The sequence below is a fragment of the Bufo gargarizans genome, chromosome 9, assembly GCF_014858855.1.
Source record: "Bufo gargarizans isolate SCDJY-AF-19 chromosome 9, ASM1485885v1, whole genome shotgun sequence".
NCBI lineage: Eukaryota > Metazoa > Chordata > Amphibia > Anura > Bufonidae > Bufo > Bufo gargarizans.
This window is the reverse complement of record NC_058088.1, coordinates 184253249-184277328: the sequence shown is the minus strand read 5'-3', so window position 1 is coordinate 184277328 and position 24080 is coordinate 184253249. Positions and strand designations below refer to the sequence as shown.

Below are 24080 nucleotides of genomic sequence, written 5' to 3'. Positions count from 1 at the left end.
CATTGTTATCAAGGGAAATATAAAGCCACAGGTGGATATCGCCTACTCCGTCCACGTCATAATGTGTGTATTTCTTTCCCCCCCCCAAGAAGTTGCTCCACCAAATGACCCAATTGAAACCTATTTGGAGGTTTTCAGAACTCCCTTTTATTTAATCCGGACTCGCAATGCATTACACGGCCACCTCTTCTTGGGTTGCGTTCACACAAGAATGATCAGATGCATGAATTGTGCAGACCCCCACCTACTTACAGGGCAGAGGGTCCCTTGGTCCATCTCGGGCACCAGGGCATGGAGGAGATTATTTCTGCTGCACCCCTATAGATATTTCCCGGCATAAAAGTATTTAAAGGGCATCTGTCAGCAGTTTTGTCCCTATGACACTGGCTGACCTGTTACATGTGCGCTTGGCAACTGAAGGCATCTGTGTTGGTCCCATGTTCGTTTGTGGCCTGCATTGGGGGGGCAACCCTTTAAAGATTGCTGGAGCAGTTGACTGTCAGATTTTGGTGAGACGCAGGATGAGCAGGCTTCACTAGCTTCTGACGTCGCAGAGGAGGGGGCGGTCATGAAGGGGTGGCACTGGGAACTTGTGTACGGGCTGACCTGTGCTCTTCATGGAGGCGGCCTTGGGCACCCACAACAGGTGGGCTTGGGCTTCAGCAACCTTTAATTGCACCCCAGCTAATTAGCTTATCACACAAACTTCATTTTCTGACGCTCAGCCATGAAAACAGGTATAGTTATGATCATGTTAAACTGACCTAACATGCTCTGCCATGAGCGAATGCTAAAATAATGAAAATAATTCTAGATATTTTTCTCAGAATATGATAATGTAATTGTGGCCAGATTGCCACCTGCCTGACTACTTGCTGGTACCACCACCACCTATGAGCTAGACTTCAGGAATGACCTTTTTCTCCATAATGAAAGCTGTCAGCATTAACGTTAATAGAATCCAGCTCCGCACGTGGAGGAGTCACAGAAAGACCACGGCGTCCTCCTAGAATTACACAATGTTGTGCTCCGTGTTTGATTAATGTAATATAAATTGAACGAGACACTGAGGTTTTATTGTGTTATTTACAGAATCCATTAAGATAAAGTCATTGTTTATTGGCTTTCTAGAAAAAGTTTAGTACACTTGCGAAACATACTTGCTGGGGGACTACAAGTTCCAGTAATCAGTGCCAGCCGTGTCATATAATTGCACAGTTCTTGTGACTCATTAGTAAAGATTTCCCTCCTGTATTACTCAACTTTCAGCCAAGACCGTTCACATGTGGATACACATCCTAGATTTTACTGGTTATGATGTTAGTAAAGGCTCTGTTCTCAGTCAAACGTCGTCCACAGACTGCATGTTGAGAGTTAGGGTCCATTCACACGACCGTATTTCTGGGTCCTCATCCGTTCCGCAGTTTGCGGAACCCATTCGTATTAACGGGGCCGCAAAAGATGCAGACAACACACCGTGTGCTATCTGCATCCGTAGTTCTGTTCCCTTGCCCTATCATAGAACTGGCCATTCCGTTTTGCAAAATGCAGAAAACAAACGGGCCGGTATCTGTGTTTTGTGGATGCAAAACACATACGGCCGTCTGAATGGGTGACACTAGGGAGGCCCGATCCCGCTGCGTACTGCTATTGGCTGACTTTCGGGGGGAAAGTCAGCCAGTAGCAGTACGCAACGGGATCGGGCCTCCCTAGCGTCATCCATTCAGAAGGCTGTATGTGTTTTGTGTCCACAAAACACAGATACCGGCCTGTTTGTTTTTTGCATTTTGCGAAACCCACTTTCCCGACGCTGGATGTTTTCATCCGTGCAACGGGGAGATGCAGCGACGGCCGTGCTGGCATCAGAAGCTACGCGGGTGCCGGAGAGCGAGGTAAGTACTATCTGTATGAGGGGCCCAGGCCTATGGGGGGGCATTGTTAGCCTTGGATAAACCCTTTAAAGGTTGCTGGAGTATGGTTTCCGTATGCGATCTGTTTTTTGCGGATCGCAAACGGAAACAGAAAACTTGTATTCATGTATGTAAACCGTAAACACATGGGCAACGTGGGCATGGATCAGCAAAATACGGATGACATATGGATGTGTTCCATATGCATTCCGTATTTTTTGCGGACCCGTTGACTTGAATGAAGCCACTGAACGTGATTTGCGGACAATAATAGGACAAGATAAAAAATGTTGCGGAACGGAAATACGGAAACGGAGTGCACACGGAGTACCTTCCGTTTTTTTTTTTTTTTGCGGACCCATTGAAATGAATGGTTCCGCATATGGTCTGCAAAAAGAAAAACGGAAAAAAAATATACGGTCGTGTGAATGAGCCCTTAGGCTGTAAAAACAGGCTAGGGCAGCGCTAAAGACCGCCCATTAGTGCCGAGGACATCGTTGGGTTCTCTGCTAGGCGTAAGTTTACCCATGGGGAGGCCCGTACATCACCGGATCTCCAGAAAAAGCCCTCACCTGTGCGATTCAGCGCAGCAATTTTTTCGGGATCGGAATTGCGGACCTGGAAGTGCGGATCCGCAATTCTGGATCCAGGCAGCACATCGTGCTGCCCCATAGAAATGAGTGGGTCCGCAATTCTGTTCCACAAAATGTGGAATGAAATTGCGAATGTGTGAATGGACCCCAAGTGTTTTATTACTACGTCTTGTGGCCTTTGCCTTTCCCTACAGAATCTGTATTATATTTGGTATTATTCTGTGTAGATATTCCCGGTAGTTGTTGCTGGTTGTACCTCACTTTCATGCCCTTCAGTGATATACATTCTGACGTGGTTGGAATTGTGCAAAGTTCGTTAGCTGGAGACTTGTGGTTGGTTGAAGATCCTTCTGACGATGCAAAGATGGATTTGTATGAAGGTTACCGTTCGGAGCCAAAGTCTGTGGTCAGGTCGGGGGAGCCTGCGAAATGATCATTTTTCCATGGACTCTTAATTTGTTGCCTCCTCGGATCTGGCAAGATGCAAGCAACGTAAAAACTGATGAATATTAAAGACCTGAACATTGAAAGGGGTTTAAGGGCCCGGCCAAAAACAACAGCCCAGGTCTTCAATTATTACCAGCAGCCATTTATTATCCTCGGTTCCAGGGCTTGTAGGAGCAGAGGTCTTTTATTTAAGTAAATTCAATTGGTGTCTGCGGGAAGGAATATTTTTGTCGACCATAGCGAAGAGTCCTGGAAATATCACTTTACAATGTGTTTGAGGATCTCCCAACTTCGTAGAAGTAGAATGTTCCTTGTTTCAGGTTATTGTGCATTGATTTATACTGGTCAGGGCCACATACTCGTTTTTGCAGTCTACATAGATTCCTGGGAGAACCTTTTCCCTTTCAGCTGGCATGCTTCTTGGAATAAATTCAGATATGAAATATTGATAGACAGAAGGGTTCACAGACAGTTTATCGGGTTGCTGGTTTACTGCGAGACCATTTCAGTATTGTGCCTAATACAATGCCGCCTCCTTTGCATCACCTTGGCCCTTGCACTACATGCAGATACTTATCAACTCACAGTCCATTTCTTCAAGAATTTTCCTATTTTCAGGGTGTCTTCTATAATAACGTATATTCTGTTATAGCTTTCAGGTGTCTTCAAAGCTGCCCCCCAATACAAATCAAGCCTGGCTCGGCTGAGCATGCATGTGTTTTCATCTGCCAAAATCAGCTTATTCATCTAATATGTATAACCACCTTAAAGGGGTTGTCTGGGATTTTGCTATCGATGGTCTATCCTCCGTATAAACCATCATTATTAGAAGAGCGGGTGTCGGACACCCAGCACCCCTGCCGATTAGCTGTTCAGTTGTAGCTCCAGCTAGGAGCAGCTATCCAGTTACCAGGCCCAGTGCCAAGTTCTGGGGGGAAGGTATAACTAAACTAATGACCCGCCGGGGTACGGGTTGCTGGGCCCCCGCCAATCTGATATTGATGACCTTTCCTCAGGATAGACCATCAGTATCAAAATCCTGGAGAACCCCTTCAACTTAAAACACAATAGACTAATTCCACCACAGATTTTGCACCAGTTTTGAGGCTACTGTGCTGAGGGTTTCATCCTATACATTGTGAACGGTGAAATTCTTATATTTTTTTCTCCAACATAATGAGAATACTGTGGATTTTAAATAATCCACAGCATGCTTGTATTTCCTAGATGTGTGTGTATTTTTTTTATTTATTTTTTTTAGGCCTGTTTTACACTTGCATTTTTAATTCCGGTTTTGACATCAATTTCAAAACCGGAATTAAACGGATCCGTTTTGATTTTGCACATCAGGATGCATCCGTTCTGTTAGGATGTGGTTGTGTGAAGTCAAAATGGAGCAAACCAAATACATTGAAAGTCAATGGGTAATGGATCTGTTTTTTTTAAATAAAAAAAATATTGGATCGGTAACCATTGACTTAAGGAGCATTCACATGACCGTGTGAAGCCCGTGCCCGTATTGCGGACCGCATTTGCGGATCCGCAATACACGTGCACCATTCTGTGTGCATTCCGCATTCATTTCAATGTGTCCGCAAATCCGGAGATGCGGAACGGAACCTTACGGAAGCACTACGGAGTGAATGGGGCCGCGATCCATATACGTCTGCCACACGGCAGGTGCCCGTGCTTAGCGGACCGCATTTTGCGGTCCAAATGCGGTCCACAGCATTGGCACGGGTTTCTCACGGTCGTGTGGATGCCCCCCTACATTGTTTTTAGTAACTGATTGGGTTTGTTCAGCTTGCAGCGGTTTTCTGTCCGGTCACAAAACGGAATGCTACCAGAACGGAAGACATCCTTATGCATCCTGAACAGATCTTTTTCCATTCGGAATGCACCAGGACTAAACGGAAACTTTTTTTTTTTTTTCCGGCTTTGAGATCCTCTGTCGGATCTCAATACCAGAAAACAACAACGCAACTGTGAAACGGGCCTAATTTTAAAGAGCCATTTATTGCAGGACACTGGAATATATAGTATATTACTACAGCAAGTACAATAATAAACATGGACTAATTGAGTGACTGAGAGGATCCTGTCCGCGATGGTTTACAATCTATGAGGGTTTGAAAGCCCTTTCCACATGTAGAGCATTGTACTGTAAATTGCTGCGGGTGCGGATTCCTCACTGAACGTCCGCAGCAGATTTACTGTTTGACTGTACTGAATGGAGCGTTAGAAAAGCCTATTCACACCTAGTGAATTTTAGGGCATACTGAGGATTTTCAAAACCACTGCATGCCCTGTTTGGCACAGATTTGATGCAAATTTCACCCTTTCCAGTGCACGTTTTTGTTGTGAATTTGTGCAAAATCAACATTTATTATTATTTATCATCATTATTCCCTCAGGTGATGTTATGTAGTCAAGCAAGAAGCACCTTCACCGCTGAAGTATCCAAAACTACCCTTTTGCCTTGATCAATGTTGCATTTCTATGTTAAAGTGGTTTTCCAGGAGTAGAATATTGATGACCTATCCTCAGGATAGGTCATCAATATCTGATGGGTGGCATTAACTCCAGGCACCCTCTCCGATCAGCTGTTTGAAGAGGCCATGGTGCTCCGGTGAGTGCTGCAGCCTCCACACAGCTTACCAAGCACAGCGGCAGACATTGTATAGTGGCAGTGCTTGGTTTTGCAGCCCAGGCCAATTTACTTGAATGAGACCGAGTTGCGCCTAGGCCATATGACCGATGAACGTGACGTCACTGGCCTAGGAAGAGGCCACAGCACTCACCGTGTGCCGTGGCTTCTTCAAACAGCTGATCGGTGGTGGTGCCGGGAGTTGAACACACGCCATTCAGATATTGATGACGTATCCTAAGTATATACCATTAAGGGTCCATTCGCACGTTCGCAACTGTTTTGCAGTCCGGACACTGGCCATGTGCGTTAAGCATTTTGCGGACCGCACATGGCCGGCACTATAATAGAAATGCCTTTTCTTGTCCGAATAGAATAGGACATATTCTATTTTTTTTCCGGGCCACGGAACGAAAGTGTGGATGCAGACAGCACATTGTTTGCTGTCCGCATCTATTGCGGCTCCATTGAAAATGAATGGTTCCGCACCCGTTCCTCATAACGGGTAAGGATGCAGACCTATTTTGCGGACGTGTGAATGGACCCTAATATTGTACTTCTGGAAGGCCCCTTTAAGCAGCAGATCTCTGAGATATCCTTTAAAAGACTTTCCACAATTTTGTGGCTTGCAAGCGCTTTTTGTTTAGTTACTTCATGTCACCTAAGAAACATAACATTGGGGTCTGATAGATGAGACTATTCTGGATGGTTATTTGAAGATGTCTTGCAGAAACCTTTTTTTTTCCTCCTTCTTGGAAACAGAACTTTCACTTAGGGCTCTGAATATGCCTCTTTCAATACAGGGTAAAGCGTCTGAAAGCTGAATGTGCTATTGACACCTATAAAGTTGTGTAAATCTGTTCTCAGAGCGGTGTAATTTGCCAGTAGCCACAAACCCAGGCCCTTGACAATGCATTGCTTCACGGTACAATGTTTGGCAATGGCTGGTGTATTGAGAGAGCTCCTATGATGCAAGAGTATAGATCTGTGTATGCTTTATAAAGCTTCAATCCTCTCTCCTTTGGTACATATCATTTGGGTAATTTCTTCTAACTGTATATTTAGTCACCTTTTCTGCCTGTCCTGTACAGAGCCTTCATTTTTCACCCCAGCCAGTCTACAAATTAATGTTGCATGACTGTGTAAAGGCTTCGATTTACATTTCTGGCCACATTCGACCTACAACAGTTTAACGTTGTTGACCAGCGGTGGGGTTTACCAAGTGTCCTAATTCCAGTAAATGTAATGGTTTATGAAGCAGACGTCCCCGGTCTAAAAAAAAAAATAATATATATATATAGATTTGAGAAAATTCCCTTTATAACGTTGAAAAATGTGCCGGTCTAAACTCTTGGGTCAGATGTGGTGGAGATTGAGTAAGACATCTACTGTATGTCCATGTCAGAATCATTATTTGTCTCTGAGCTTTAAAACTGCAAGAATCCCAAACCTTGTCATGTATGGTCCCCCGACCAATTTAGGGTTCAGCAATTTATTGGTGGTGTTAGAATTTCTGTTTAGCCATTTACTTGTTATACTGTATACTAGGAAAACTGATGGCCACCCTTCTAGCATCTGCAATTTGTAAAATTATTATTATATGGGGGTTCTGTGCCGTATGACGTTCGGCGATGTATCACTATAATGAGAGCCATATTTTTTGTCACCCAGATTTCCCATAAACATATATACGTAAGAAATGAATGAGTAGAATTGTTACTAGCTTCATAGATTTAAAGTCTATGTGCACCTTTGGGGTAAATTTTTTATGATTGAATTTTATTCGTTTTGGGCTAAAAATAATTTTTTCAATTGGTCTTTATTAAAAAAAAATATTCAGCCGTTCTGTCACAAAGGGCTGACAGTTTGTCTAGCTGTGTAAATCCTACTTTCACTCTAGTAAAACTTATCTTTAAATTACTAAAAGGTCATAAACACTTAATTAGGTCGCATTCTTATCAGTAAGATAAGAATTGAGTGATAAGGAGTATTTAGGAGGTCAGAGATCAGAGCTGCCAGACGGGACACATTAAAAATACTGAGCCTGCTACTAGAGAAACTGAAGGCTGTACAGAGAAAGTGGCTCCAAATTTTTTAATAAAAAGCAATTGCAAAAAATGATTTTTTAACTCAAAATGAGTACACTGCAATAATAAAAAAAATATCCCTTTAAAGCAGGCATGCTCAACCTGCGGCCCTCCAGCTGTTGCAAAACTACAACTCCCGCATGCCCGAACAGCATACAGCTATCAGCCTACAGCGGGGCATTGTGGGAGTTGTAGTTTTACAACAGCTGGAGGGCCGCAGGTTGAGCATGCCTGCTTTAAAGCCACGTGATCAGCCAGCTGCTTCTCTTGCCGAAATTTTCAAGAGATGACAGAAGATGCAGAATCAGGGTGGTCCCGCTGCCTTGGCTGTAGTTCTTTGCATATGCTTCGCCTGTGATGAAATGTACATATGTGGGGTCTGTGGACGTTCTTAGTGTGAACATTGCCGTGCAGGGACTCCATACTAAAGTAAATAAAATGGTTGTGCAGTGTGAAAATAGGAGAATTTAAAAAGAAAATATGTCTGAAGTCTACGCTGGTTTCTAGAATTAACCCTATGTAGGTGAAAGAGATAAATAGGTGCCTGAACATTAACTTTTTTTTGCTATCTAAATCAAAACTGTGGATTTGCAGTACATTTGATGACGTCTGTGGTATTTTTGGTTGATATTGTTGCCTTTTTCTATTGAACCTGGAGCTTATGATGTATCGTTCCTGTTTTTAGGGAAGTAGCAGCTCGGACTCGTTGGACGGGCATAGTTCTGACTACGCCAATAAGAGCTATGATGCTGTGGTGTTCGACGTATTGAAAGTGACTCCTGAGGAGTTTGCAGTAAGTATAGCACTCCAGTGCAGATGAGGAAAGCATGTTGTTATATTTCTATATGCGCTGGTTAAAGGGGGAGTCTGGTTTAGAAAAAAAACTTGTGCAGTTACCTTATAAAGTGGCTTCAAAGAGCATCTCTCAGCATGTCCAAGCTCCACACCAGGGGCTGGCAACCTCCAGCATGTCCAAGCTCCACACCAGGGGGCTGGCAACCTCCAGCATGTCCAAGCTCCACACCAGGGGCTGGCAACCTCCAGCATGTCCAAGCTCCACACCAGGGGGCTGGCAACCTCCAGCATGTCCAAGCTCCACACCAGGGGGCTGGCAACCTCCAGCATGTCCAAGCTCCACACCAGGGGGCTGGCAACCTCCAGCATGTCCAAGCTCCACACCAGGGGGCTGGCAACCTCCAGCATGTCCAAGCTCCACACCAGGATGTCCAAGCTCCAGCATGTCCAAGCTCCACACCAGGATGTCCAAGCTCCAGCATGTCCAAGCTCCACACCAGGGGCTGGCAACCTCCAGCATGTCCAAGCTCCACACCAGGGGCCGGCAACCTCCAGCATGTCCAAGCTCCACACCAGGGGGCTGGCAACCTTCAGCATGTCCAAGCTCCACACCAGGGGCCGGCAACCTCCAGCATGTCCAAGCTCCACACCAGGGGGCTGGCAACCTCCAGCATGTCCAAGCTCCACACCAGGATGTCCAAGCTCCACACCAGGGGCTGGCAACCTCCAGCATGTCCAAGCTCCACACCAGGGGCTGGCAACCTCCAGCATGTCCAAGCTCCACACCAGGGGCCGCCAACCTCCAGCATGTCCAAGCTCCACACCAGGGGCCGCCAACCTCCAGCATGTCCAAGCTCCACACCAGGGGCCGCCAACCTCCAACATGTCCAAGCTCCACACCAGGGGCCGCCAACCTCCAGAATGTCCAAGTTCCACACCAGGATGTCCAAGTTCCACACCAGGATGTCCAAGCTCCACACCAGGGGCCGACAACCTCCAGCACTCCAGTTGTGAAACTACAAATCCCAGTATGTTCTATTCACCTCTGTGGGAGTTACATTATCATTCATTGCTGGGGTCTTCAGCAGGGGGAAGTCTTTGATCTGCTTATTGTTGGGAACCCTTTCTATCAAAAAGGGACAGTAAAAAGCAGACAACCCTTTATAGGGGTTCCATATTAAATATATATTTTTTTTGCCCTTTGTACTGCACACTTAAAAAGTGATCCCTATGTTATGCCATCACTTTATGACTGGTAGGAGACCATATCTGGGACCGCCACTGACCCTCACAATGGAGACTGATATAGCGCTGCATCTCCTTCTAAGTTTTCACTTCAGAGCGGCGCTCCCAGCCACTTGGCCCTGCATGGTTCCAAATACAGTATATACCAACAGGCTGAATGAGCCGTACATTGAAAATAACACCCCGATCCACCAATTAACCAGTATATTAAGCAGCCAGCAGTAGGGGAGACAGTAAATATGCCTCACCGCTAATATGCAATCATATAAATACCATGATGTTATCTTATATTATAACATGTGTTCAATGGGAGATATGAAGCTGACATTCCAATAACGGAAGTATCATAAATCCCAAGTGGGAGGTAGACAAGGTGTAAGAACACACCATATAGTCAGCGCAATCGCCTACCACTGAAAACATGCAGCAGTCCTGAAGCCATAGCAGGGCAAGCAATAGATCAAAACATAACTATACGAACCAGTGTAAGACCCGACAGCATTCACTACACCAACATTGTGGCCCCTTTGTTTTCAGAGTCACTGAGGATCCCATAGATTGATATGCCTTCACTTTTTAAGATGGCGGTACCCCTTTCATGTTAGGCTACTTTCACACTTGCGTTTTGGGCGGATCCGTCCTGGATCTGTAAAAACGGATCCGTTACAATAATACAACCGCATGCATCCGTCATGAACTCCATTGAAAGTCAAAGGGGACTGATCCGTCTTCTATTGTGTCAGAGCAAACGGATCCGTCCTGACACACAATGTAAGTCAATGGGGACGGATCCATTTGCTCTGACACAATCTGGCGGATCCGTCCTCCATTGACTTTCAATGGGGTTCATGACGGATCCGTCTTGGCTATGTTACAGATAATACCAACGGATCCGTTCATGACAGATGCATGCGATTGTATTATTGTAACGGATCAGTTTGGCTCAGTTTTGTCAAGCAGACAGAAAAACGCCGCAGGCAGAATGGAGACTGATCGGAGGCAAACTGATGCGTTCTGAGCGGATCCTTTTCCATTCAGAATGCATTAGGGCAAAACTGCATTTAAACCTGCACTGAAATACGTTGGCGGGACTGCTGTGCATGCGCACGTGAGTCCTCACCATTATGTTAGAATGGCACAGCAGTCCAGACTGTGTATTCCAGCGCAGCTTTGAGTACTGACAACAAAGGAACGGGGGACAATACGAAAACAAAATGGTGATCTGGACTCCTTGTCTGCAGGTCTACACGTGTATTACTGCGGTTAATAGTCTAGAACCCTGGAGACAGATTCTCTTACTTTGGGTATAAAAATGTTCTTCGTTCATATAAGCTTCTTATCTGTTTGATCCTAAAAGAATAATCTTGATGAATCCCTAAGAGTCGGTCCTAAGACGAGGGTTGCTTCACAGTAACTTTCTCAATCCTTGTTGATCTTCCGTTATTCACTTGACGTTTTTGTTTTATTCTAGAGCCAGATCACCCTGATGGATGCACCAGTATTCAAAGCAATTCTGCCAGAAGTAAGTTCTGCTCTCTGTTTTCTGGCTCCATGGTTGGACAAGATGATTGTTATATGTAAAAATATATGTTCAGCATGGCGCCCTGTCTAAAAACTATTACACACACTAGAAACTGAAAGGATATTGTACATAAATGGAGAACACACTGTGCAAAACCACAGATATAATTCCTACTTAAAGAGGACTTGTCACCCCTCCTGTCATGTCTGCTGTAGTAAGTAATTGTATTCCCCCTACTATAAAAGTTCTGCAGGACTTTCTCAGAACTCTGTGTTGTGCTGTTCCTCTGTTATTCCTACTACAACGTTATGGCCAAATTGCTAGCTGAGTGTTACCAGGTAAGGTGTGTCACTGCACACTCTAACGATGTCCAATCAAAGCTGCCAGTTTCAGGCCTCATTCACATTTCAGTGTCACCTCTGTAGAAAAAAAAAAAGCATACGTGTCTCATCCGTTAAAGCTGTCCGTGAAGGATCCGTGGTTGGTTCGTGTGTCTCTTTTTTACCATCTGTGTGTCATCCTTAATTCACTGAAAATTAATTTCCAAAGAATCTCTTATTAGCATTTAGTGAAAAACAGACACAGCACGGATGTGTGTCAGTGATTTTCACGGACCCATAGACTTTAACCGGCATGCTCGGTCCACATCACGGATCAAAGTAGTACATGTCCCCGTGATTTTTTTACTGACCCACGGTCAGTCAAAAAATACTGGAATGTGAACAGGCACATGTAAATCAATGGGTACGTGTGCTGTCCCTGGAAAATGCATGTCAGTGATAAACGGAAATGTGAACGAGGCCTCAGACTGTGCGGTAACAGCCAGTTGCCAATTTAGTCATACGTTTCTAGGAGTAATTGAGAAACCGCACAACACAGAGTAATAAGAAAATATGCTCCTGGATTGTTATTTTATGGGGAATGTGAATCTTTACTAAAACAGACCTGTCAGGCGAGAGGTGACTGGTCCTCTTTAAAGGGATTGTTACAGTTAAGAAATTAAAATAACTGCAAGAAATGTTATAAAATAAAAAAAAATATCTTTACTTAAATCCCACACGGCTCCAGCTGTGATGCTGCAGCGGTCCTCTACAGTTTTTATTTTCCTGGAGCAGCAACGTGCCGTACATTCTTGTGACCACTGCAGCCAGTCATGAGCTCAGTAGTAATGTGCCGTTTGTGCTGAGGCCTGTGATTGGATTCAGTGGTCACCAGGATGTTTAAGATGTCATCACCGTCAGGTATTGGAAAGAGGATAGAGCAGTCAGGCGAGTAATTTTTATATCATTTCCTGCACCTAAACTCTCAGACAGCCGTGCACATTGGATCGAAGTTGGCCTAAGCCATTGATTTTGGTGAGATTGATGAACAGTCTCGGTGTACGGGGTGAGGCTGCATTGGGAACTAAAAGTGGCCCTGGAAATAAATCGTAAAAGTGGCCCCATGTTGTAGGTAGGTCCAAACCAAGGCAACAGAAGAAGGCAGGGCCAGCAATACCATAGTGCAGAGCAATATACCTCCCCAGCTGAGCCAAATACCACAGTGCAGCACAAAATACTGCCACCTTCAACTTTATCGCTATCCTGAGGACACAGACACAGTTGAATTCAGAAAGACACCTGCAGCTGCTGGCCAGGTGCGTAGGAGAGAATCAGATCATTATGTACCTGGCTGGTGGCCGCCATGAGAAGGGCTTGGGTGGTCCCCCCTAGGGATCGGCCCACTGGGAAATTTCCCTATAGGGCCTATGGCCAATCCGCCCCTGTGAGGCTGACATTTCCCTGATGGCAAGTTTGATCATTTAGTAGTAGTAGAAAGTTTCGCGACTCTTGGGTCTTTAAAATCCGCGTCCATATTGTAAGGTTGAGTGTGGGACACAAATTTGGACCTTTTTTTCGGTGATTTATTGTAAAGATTACACATCTGGGAGCATTAATGTGGGTGCGTTACCAGTAAACGATGGTTACTGCAGAAGCGTAAGGACAGTCTGTCATCCTCACGTGGCCACATGGCCTATAATGAGTCACACAACAGTTTTGTCAGTGGGACAAGAACCCCCCAAAAATATATATATATCCTGACACCAGATGGAACCTGATCAGTCATTGTGGACATCGTCACTTCTACACAGGTTTTTAGAATGTGCTTTTTGCAGATAAGCCCAAGTATTTCAGGATTTGTGTTTTACTCCATAAGCTGTGGGGTTTAATAAAGTGATGTTACACTGATGTCTGATAAAGGAGGGCCCCCCAGGACTAAACTGTGCCAAATAATCTTATGTCATGGAGGGACCCGAGCATTACACGGCCGGCTGCAGGGTATCGGTTTCCTGGAGTTTTATTAAACATGGAACTTTAGAGCGAGGAGTAAACCCAGTATTAAATCTGCTTCATTTACGGTTAAATTGACTGGAACAAAAACCCCTCTGATTAAAACGTTACGTGAAATAGAAGCCCACAGATTAGTGGACACTGGTTTTTCTTGTTTTTTTTTGTTGGCCCTGTCGGTCAACAGCAAACGGTCATGTAGGTTCTTTATACTTTCATCAAGCCTGATTCCCTTTATACCAAAGTACATTTAAACAAGCCCATAGTTCTGTATGGGGCCTGTATTACTGATCTGTGCGGAACATTTATTATGTAATGTAGGCCACTTTGGTGGAGTATAAAAGTCGCACATTTTTGTGCATGCCATATTTGCGGCAACATTTGTGACTTTTCCCCCTTCTCACCACTTTTCAGAAGTGGCAAGAAAAGGGGGCAGGAGGGGGGTTGCTGCACATTTACCTTCATTCACACCAGACAGAAATCCGCTTGGAGGCTGCCATAGATTTTAGTCTGTCACGCGGCCAGCGGGAGGATGCACCAGATCTTTTAGATGCCTGCGCCTCTGCATGAATTTGGAGCGTCCTTCGGCTGCGCAGGAAGAATCAAGACCGGAGATGAAAGCGTCGATCTTTATAAATGTCGCCCTTAGGCCCCTTTCACACGGGCGAGTATTCTGCGCGGGTGCAATGCGTTAGGTGAACGCATAGCGCCCGCACTGAATCCTGACCCATTCATTTCAATGGGGCTGTGTACATGAGCGATCCTTTTCACGCATCACTTCTGCGTTGCGTGAAAATTGCAGCATGTTCTATATTCACGCATGGTTGCTAAGGAGACGAGGGATGAGCGACCCGGGATCCCATTTACTTTATTATTATCCATTATAACAGAAAATAATAGCATTCTTTAATACAGAATGCAAAGTCCAATGTCAATTGAGGGTTAAAAAATAATAAAAACATAACTCGCCTCATCCACTTGATCTCGCAGCCGGGATCCTCTTCTTTCTTCTTCTTCCTGCAGGACCTGCAAAAGGACCTTCGCTGACGTCATCACGCTGACCATGTGGTGGCTCAGACAGTGCTGCTGGCAGAATATCGGGCCGGTGTCTATTGTAGTATATACGTACGTTACCCAAAATATAACAATTTAGCATCGTTTCTCATAAGGCCTCACGCACACACGGTATATATACGGTATGCATCTGATCCAGATTTTGTTGTGGATCGGATGCCGAACCATTTATTTCAATGGGGCCACAAAAGCTGTCTCGTATGCTGTCCTCCTCCTTATGTCTGTTCTGCGGCCTCGCAAAACGGATAGAACATGACCTATTGTTATCCGTTTTGTAGACAAGGATAGGACATTTCTATAGTAGTAGAAACGAATGTCAGCGTGCACTTGGCCAGGATCCATGTTTAGCGTATCCACTACATGTGGACCGCACAATCAAGGCCTAGCTCTGTGTTGTGCTGTTCCTCTGTTACTCTCCCTAGAAATGTATGAATAAATTAAAAGCTGGGTATTACTATTTGCCTTGTCACAATCTGGCAGTTTTATCGCGCACACCTCCCACTGGTTGTGTCAAGTTTTACATTTATTCATGAATTTCTAGGAGGCATAACAGAGGAACGCCATATCGTAGTTCTATGAAAATATGCTCAGGAATTGTTTTATTATGGGGAATACCACTACTAACAATGGATCCTTTTTAACCACAGAGTTGAGGACCTTTTTGAAAGGTTCCAATTATTCCTAAAATCATATAAAGTTAAGATTTTCATTTTTTCATCAGTTTGTTAACGTTTTCCATTCAGGTTGTATATTACAGGACAGAACTGGAAGCGAGTGTCTCGCACGATTATGTCTTGTTCCTAATTTAATTTAAAGAGATTTTTAGTGGGAAGCGTGGAAATTCTTAATGTAAGACGCAGAGAGTCACGGAGGCCATAGACGTCTTAGTAATCCCTGTGTAATGTGAGGTATAACGGCCCGATGCTGGCAAACACCGGCTGTTTGATCAGTAGCGTTTTCATGGCTGTCAGTGGTCAGGAAAAAGGGGGCAGAAGGAAATCAAGCCGACTATGAGCAAAGATTTGGATGTTGGCATACGTCGGCCTGTGGCTGCCCCAGAAAGTGATGAATATAGCAAGTGACTAATTTTATCTGCAGCCCTTTTTAACCCCGTCCAGACTCCCTGCTCCAGTGTGATTGCCTGCAGCTCCGCAAAATCCTCTTACTGATTGAAAACAACTCTGCCTGAACCCAGGCAGCTGTTATCGGCTCTGTCACTGCCTATGCCATTATCCCCGGCCTTGTGGTATATGTCATTAGTACAATACACGGAGATCTGACATGTAATGAGTGCTGACACGCAGTCATACTTTTCTAGGCTGGAAAAGTTTTCCTTCTTCAAAAAGAATGTCAGAAGTTAAGAAGTGCGGCTAAAGGGCTGCTAAATGAATTCCATAAGAAACGGAAAAATAATAATATGTAATGGGTCAAGAAGGGAATGTTGAAACTCCTGGAAAGCTGCAAACCAAAATGATTGAACTAGACGTTCCTGAAACTGCGTAATAAACTGCAGCGTATATTCCCTGGCCCGGTATCATGTGAGCTGAGGCAAACCTACAGGAGAAGAGGAGCAAAATGGTGTCTCTCGCCGCTTTCTGGTTCTGCTTCATGTCATCAGAACCTTCATTGCAGGACTGGAAGGCCCAGAGCTTGATCCAAGCCTTGTAAGACGGCATGAACTGGACTAGTCGCCCTCACAAGCATATTGTTTGTGATACAGGAAAGCCCTTTAAAGGTTCATAGACCAGGCAAGGGCCTGCAATGTAAGGGCCCATATTCCATGAGCCCATAGCAGCTGCGGGTTCTGCCTACATTAGACATGAACACTTGTTTTCAGCATTTTATATGTCGTGATGGGAACCATTAAGCAGATAACCAAAGGAGCTAGACTTGTGACAACCATTTCCCTAAACCATAAGCATTTACATTGAGGTTGTCAATTATTTTTCCTTACAATGCTGGAAGAGAAAGCATGTTTTTTTGTTTTTGTTTTTTAGCAAGACCGACCATGTGCACTTAGCCTTATACCTCCTGCACCAAGCACAGTCCTTGTACTATGGAGCCGTAGGCACTCTGTGTACTTCCGTGTTGTGTGGCACTTTTAAAGGGTATGGACATCTTTGGGGCAGTCTTTTATTTTTTAATGATTGCATTCCACGCATTTTGGACTAAAAATCATTTTTTCAATTGGTCTTAATTAAACATTTTCAACCGTTTTTGAAATACGGGTGTTAAGAATCAGTCTATTTGTGGAGAATCTCAAATCTCCTGACCTCCATAAACACTCAGTATAGCTAAACCCTTATCAGACCGATAAGAATACAGGTTAAAAGGGTGTAATAAAGCTTCACATGATCCGTCAGCTGACAGGACTAAGAAGTGATATTCTGTGAACAGACTGATTTTTTTTTTAACCCCTGTAACTAAAAAACATCTTAAAATGTTTTATAAAGATCAATTGAAAAAATGATTTTTATCCCAAAATTTGTAAGATAAGAAAAAAATCGAGGCATGCACACAGCCGGGATCCTTGTTTTTGCGAATCCTTGGTTTGCGGACCGCAAAACACATCCGGTTGTGTGCATGAGGCCTAATAGAAATAGACACATGACTTAGGGCTCATTCAGACGGCCGTATGCTGTCTGCTAAAATGCGGATCCGTTTTTTTTGCGGACAGTTCAGCATGTCCGCAAAAGAACGGATTGCATTCCGTTTTTTTGCTGACCCATAGACTTCAATGGGGCCATGTCCTGATTTTCACTGACAAGTATAGGACATGTTTAATTTGTTTCGCTGAGCCGTGCAATGGAAGAAAAGACCCCATAGAAGCATCTAATCAGCAAAAAAACAGATCCGCATTTTTGCGGACAGCATACGGCCATCTGAATGTCTTAAATCCATTGTACTTTTCCCTAAGATGGTAACGATGGCTAGCAGACAACCTCCGCACGAATTAGCCCAGCAGAGGATTTGTAAGCAATCTTCTCCTGACAGGTTTATGAGAAGCACTTTATTAAAGCTCGTGGCCAAATGGTTTAATAAGAGATCGCTCAGGCGTACGTTAAAATCAGGACAGCGCTCTGTCTCGTTTCCAGTCTGCAATGGTCACAAAGGGAAAAAACAATCAGCATGACAATCATACACATAGGCAAATCCAGATAATTCCATCATTATCATATTGCGCAACAGTAAAAAAACATAAATGTATCTGTATTACAGAGCATTATTGTCGCCACAAAGAAAAATCTGCACTCACTCCCAACTCATCCACACACACAATCACACCCTTGGGTAGTGCAGACCCAATCATCAATGAACCTCAAACTGTGCCCTCCGCTTGTACCCATATTCCCCAGATTTTGTCAAACCGGTCAGGCATTCCTCTTGCTTCATATGTCAATTTATACATCTGAAGGTCTTTGTTAATAAGTTGCACCCACTGATCCACCGTGGGGCACTTGGGCGGTTTCCAGTTCAACAATATGTTATTTCTGCCATAAAACATTAGTAACCGTAGCAATATTCTTCTATACTTGGATGGGGTCACATCAGAAACCAGCCCCATAACGCATATTATTGGATCCCAGATCCCTGGAAGCCCCAACTTAACATTAATAAAATTACACACTCCCTTCCAGTATATCTGCATTGTCGGACACCTCCAAACCATGTGAAAAAAGGAACCCCTGTCCCCCCCACATCTGTCACAACCAGGACTCTGTATCTGCCGCATCTGACACAAACGCATCGGGGTTAGATATACCCTATGCATCCATTTGACCTGAATGAGTTGATCCCGAGCGCTTAAAACAGACTTCCTCCACCCTAGACGCCATTCCTCCAAATGAGTCTTCCAGTCCCGGGATATCCGCCGACAATTTAACAAATGATCGCTGGATAGGGGATTCTTGCATTTTAATAATTTCAACATAAAAGGAAGAAATTGGTTTGTGTGATTGTTCTCTCCTAGCTACAGATTCCAGAGGACCACACTTTAAGCTTAGGGACAAAGAATGGAACTGCTTGTCACAAGCGTGCCTCAATTGGAGGAACCGGTAAAAACACGTCCGAGGTAACAGGAATTCCGACTGCAGACTCTCAAAGGAACGAAAGACCCCATCTTGGAACAACCGCGTCAAATACTTAAGCCCTTTCCTAGGCCAAAATTCAAAATCTGACAGGTGTAAAAGCTCAGGGAGGTGCTTATTACGCCATAGTGGGATATACGGAGACCAGGTTTCTCCTGCTTGGGTATCCATATGTGTATTCACAAATCTCGCCCATGCCTCCATAACAGTCACCATGGCCTCCGTATATCTCCCGTGAACCAGAGCTCCTCCTCCCCTATAAACCAAGTTTGTTAGAGCTTCATACGACCCAACTAGCACTGCCTCCAACACCACCGCTGGATTATTGGCATCCGCGCTAATCCACCAGTAAGCATACATCAGGCGTGTCGCTATGTAGTAAATATACATGTCTGGAAGTTGCAAACCCCCTTGTAAGTAGGAAGTTTTCAGTGTTTTTCTTGCTATTCTTGGGGTCTGGTGACACCATAAGAACCGAGACACGACTTTGTCTAAAACATCAAAATGGGACTTAGGAATCTTTACTGGAGCTGCTCTATACACATATAATAGCTTAGGCAGCAGTACCATTTTGATAATGTTGATCCTGCCTATTAAGGTCAAGGGTAGATTCTCCCAGGCTTCCAGCTTACGTGTAATGTATTCCATAGTGGGTCTCAGATTCAAAAGGCAGAATTGCCGAGGGTCTCTATGGATATGAATCCCCAAATAAAGAAAGCTGTCCACCACTCTCAGAGGGGACACCGGAGAGATATCAACCCCTTCATCTACATCTACTATGCATAGACTGGATTTAGCCCAATTCACCCGCAAACCCGAGTATCTCCCATATCCATTCACCACATCTAGTAGGGTTTCCAAGGAAGGGCCAGGGTCAGCTAAGTACACCAACAGGTCGTCCGCGTACAGCGACACTTTCTCTTGTATCCCGGCTATCGACCATCCCTCAATCAAGGAGCTATTATTGATTAATTGTGTAAGGGGTTCCATTATCAGGGCAAACAGCAGCGGCGACAGGGAACAACCCTGCCTTGTGCCCCTATATAATCTAAAAGATCGGGAGGTAAATCCATTTACTCTAATGCGCGCTGTGGGCGCCTGATACAACAGTTGTACCCATTTAATAAACGAGGGAGGGAAATGAAGGCGGGACATTGTCTCCCATTTCCAGTCTTCAACAGTCCAATTTTGGTGAGCTTGTGCAAATTGTAGCCTCTTTTTCCTATTTGTAGTGGACACGAGTGGTACCCGGTGGGGTCTTCTGCTGTTGTAGCCCATCCGCCTCAAGGTTGTGCGTGTTGTGGCTTCACAAATGCTTTGCTGCATACCTCGGTTGTAACGAGTGGTTATTTTAGTCAACGTTGCTCTTCTATCAGCTTGAATCAGTCGGCCCATTCTCCTCTGACCTCTAGCATCAACAAGGCAGTTTCGCCCACAGGACGGCCGCATACTGGAGGTTTTTCCCTTTTAACACCATTCTTTGTAAACCCTAGAAATGGTTGTGCGTGAAAATCCCAGTAACTGAGCAGATTGTGAAATACTCAGACCGGCCCGTCTGGCACCAACAACCATGCCACGCTCAAAATGGCTTAAATCACCTTTCTTTCCCATTCTGACATTCAGTTTGGAGTTCAGGAGATTGTCTTGACCAGGACCACAACCCGACATGCATTGAAGCAACTGCCATGTGATTGGTTGACTAGATAATCGCATTAATGAGAAAGAGAACAGGTGTTCCTAATAATTCTTTAGGTGAGTGTATATATTAAAGGCCCTAACTGGTGTGTCATTATATCAAAATCAAGTGTAATTTATTTTTTTCTTTTTGCCTAACTCAGTGTTTTGCTGTTCTTCTCTTACTCCTCCTAGAAATGTATCGGTGAACTGACGACTAGTTGTTACCACTCCCCTTGCCAGTAGGGTTTGTTCCTGTGCACACTGGCACTGTTTTGGGGCACACCCCATTGTGGAAGAAAAATAATGATATTTCTTTTTGGTTTCTCAAAAACAATAGAATCTTTTATCATCCGTTATAAATTTGTAATCTTTCTGCTGCCAAGGCACAAGTCCAGCATCCATCAACCCCACAGGGGCCATAAGTCTTCTTGAGTTACGTACTTGAGTCCTTCCCTTAGCTTTTATTTTCTTGCAGTAGGCGGCCAGGAAAGCTGGAAGAGCGAATGTTTTCTGTGTTTTGGAAGATGTTAAAGGAATAAATGTTTCCATAATTTATCCGTCAAGTTCAAACAGTAACGTGTGATGTAATTATCTCACATTGTGGACTTTGGAGAGACCACATTTTAGAAGACAGAACCCAGCATTCCTTACTGGAGAGATAAGCGGTGGCCGTTGTTCAGAAAACGCCCCTCGTCCTGCGCTTTCTCGCTGACCAGTCAACTTGGTTGATAAAACTTCAAAAGGGGAATTGTTAAGTGATGCACAGATGTAATAGTTCACTGCACTAACGTAATGGAGCAAATGTCTCCTAAATCTGAGAAGTATAGTCACCGCATCAATGAAAGAGCAAGACCGCTATACAGTAAATGCCGCCTATGCGCACGGTCTAGGTTCGTCTGACTTCACGTAGATGAAGTTAATACAAGGCCCTTACTAATGTATTGTGATTGTCCATATTGCAATCCGGCAGCCACGGTTGTACTTGTTCACTATAGGAAAGATTGCCGGCCTCTCTAGTGGTCAGGACCGCAGGAGAACACACACATAGGCACGCATGCGCAGCAGCTCCAGTCCCAGCCACCTTGTCTCTGCGCTGCAGCGGTCGGCTAAACCGCTGAAAATGAGCAGCGTATATTGTGATGGGAAAATGAATCCAGCCAGCAAAGGAGGCAATATGGACAATCACAGTATGGAGTTTATGTATTTATAACAATCCAGCATCGAATTCTGTATAGAAGAAGAAACGACCTAAAGCTGCTTCAACAAAAGCATGTTTATGGGAAAAGCAATCAAGGCTCGAAATAGGAAAATGCAGGAAATGTACAGTATTCTATTTTACCGGGCCAGCCTGAGACTATTAGCTTTTATTGGATTACCAATTATTGGCCTGTACGTCTGTGAAGGGACCCCTTTTGCATGTAGAAAGCTTTCCTTTTGGGGTTTAGTGTTTGGATTCTGTTACTCGGTACTGATCAGTGTCCGGAGTTCAGAGTAAACCCCAGAAGACGCTTCATAGACTTACGGGATTTTAGTGATACTTGCGGTTGAAGGGCTGAATTTATTAACCAGCGCTTTGATGTGACATTGTTTACGTGTCCTGCTTAAGCTGAATCCTACTAATGCGCTACTGAGGTGAGTGGCGCCACATGACCAGCTTGGCTCCGCTTCTCTCTCTTTATACGCGGGGTGATGTCACCGGCTTTTTGCTGGCGGCTCTAATGCATTATCCCATGACTATGGCAACTTACATCTGAGGCTTCAAACCTCCGAATGAGAAGTCATTAGCTGCTAATTTACTGGATGATTTGTACAGTGTTGTGAGTGTAGACCTCGGGTTGTTGGTTTAGGGGTCCCCTTGAAGTAAATTAGGCCAGATATACATTTGCATAGTCAATATAAGACGTTACGGGACCGAACAGAGACTATTAACAGGAATGAAAGGCAGGCAACTTAAAGAGGAAATCCAGTCTAAGGGCTCATTCAGATGACCATGTATTTGTGTCCGCATCTGTTCCGGGTGCGGACCTATTAATTTCAATGGGGCCGCAAAAGATGTAAAAGACAGTACACCATGCGCTTTCCGCCTCCGTACTTTCGTTCCGCGGCCCTGCAAAAAAGATAGAACATGTCCTATTCTTGTCCGTTTTTGCGGACAAGAAAAGGCATTTCTATCGTAGGGCTGGCCGTTCCGTTCTGCAAAATATGTAATCCATGTTTTGTAGATCTGCAATTTGCAGACTGCAAAACGGATTCATGAGCTCTAAAAATATATATTTTTTTATATGTCATAGATAGAGGTGATCAGATGACACTGGTAAAGTCTTCGATCTCAGGCCACCACTAATTTCAAGAATGAAAAGCCTCTATAGGCAGTGATCAGAGTTTTCGAAGATGACCTCTAACCAAATACTTACTTTTTGGCAAAGAAAAACTTCCCTACGTCTTATAGTCCGCAGTCAGCAGGGCTCAGTGATACCAGAGCCTCCAAAAACACATACTTAGACTTCATACACAGTTCCATGTCCGTTTGACATCTGTGGAGAAATTCGTTCTTGTTTGGTCTGTGTGTCCGTTTATTCCTGCCGTGTATCCTCCATATTCTACAAATACTGCTCAGAGCATCTCCTACCAGTGGTCTGTGAAAAACGGACCAGACATGGATGTCCTCTGTGTTGTGTCAGTAATTTGTACCCGTGTTTGGTCTGCATCATGGACCAAAGTAGTGCATGTCTCCGTGATTTTTTTCATTGACCCATGGTCAGTGGAAAACCACTGATGTGTGAACAAACACAGTAAAATCAATGGGTACGTATGCTGACTGTAGAAAATGCGGACAGCATTCATCAGTGAAAAACAGAATAATAATAATAAATAATCTTTATTTATATAGCGCCAACATACACTGCCTGTCCAAAAATTAAGTCGCCACCAAAAAAAAAGAGGTCGCACACTCTAATATTTCATTGGACCGCCTTTAGCTTTGATTACGACACGCATTCGCTGTGGCATTGTTTTGATAAGCTTCTGCAATGTCAAAAGATTTATTTCCATCCAGTGTTGCATTCATTTTTCACCAAGATCTTGCATTGATGATGGTAGAGTCTGACTGCTGCGCAAAGCCTTCTCCAGCACATCCCAAAGATTCTCAATGGGGTTAAGGTCTGGGCACTATGGTGGCCAATCCATGTGTGACAATGATGTCTCATGCTCCCTGAACCACTCTCTCACAATTTGAGCCCGATGAATCCTGGCATTGTCATCTTGGAATATGCCCGTGCCATCAGGGAGGAACAAATCCATTGATGGAATAACCTGGTCATTCAGTATGTTCAGGTAGTCGCTGACCTCATTCTTGGAGCACATACTGTTGCTGAACCTGGACCTGACCAACTGTAGCAACCCCAGATCATAGCACTGACCCCACAGGCTGGTACAGTAGGCATGATGGGGGCATCACTTCATCTGCCTCTCTTCTTACCCTGATGCGCCCATCACTCTGGAACAGGGTCAATCTTGACTCATCAGACTACATGACCTTATTCTATTGCTCCAGAGTCCAATCTTTATGCTCCCCAGCAAATTGAAGCCTTTTTTTCTGGTTTGCCTCACTGATTAGTGTTTTTTTTACGGCTACACAGCTGTTCAGTCCCAATCCCTTGAGTTCCCTT

The 24080-nt window shown here is 44.4% G+C and overlaps 1 protein-coding gene across 6 annotated transcripts in view; it reads left to right on the top strand.

Moving 5' to 3' along the window:
* The window catches only part of RALGPS1 (Ral GEF with PH domain and SH3 binding motif 1), a 337921-nt gene that overhangs the window by 73719 nt on the left and 240122 nt on the right, over positions 1-24080 (top strand). For all 6 annotated transcript variants that reach the window (XM_044268334.1, XM_044268333.1, XM_044268329.1 and 3 more), the window contains 2 exons: positions 8370-8477; positions 11196-11246. In XM_044268334.1, the coding sequence (XP_044124269.1) occupies positions 8370-8477; positions 11196-11246 (159 nt within the window). The remainder of the gene's footprint in view (positions 1-8369; positions 8478-11195; positions 11247-24080) is intronic.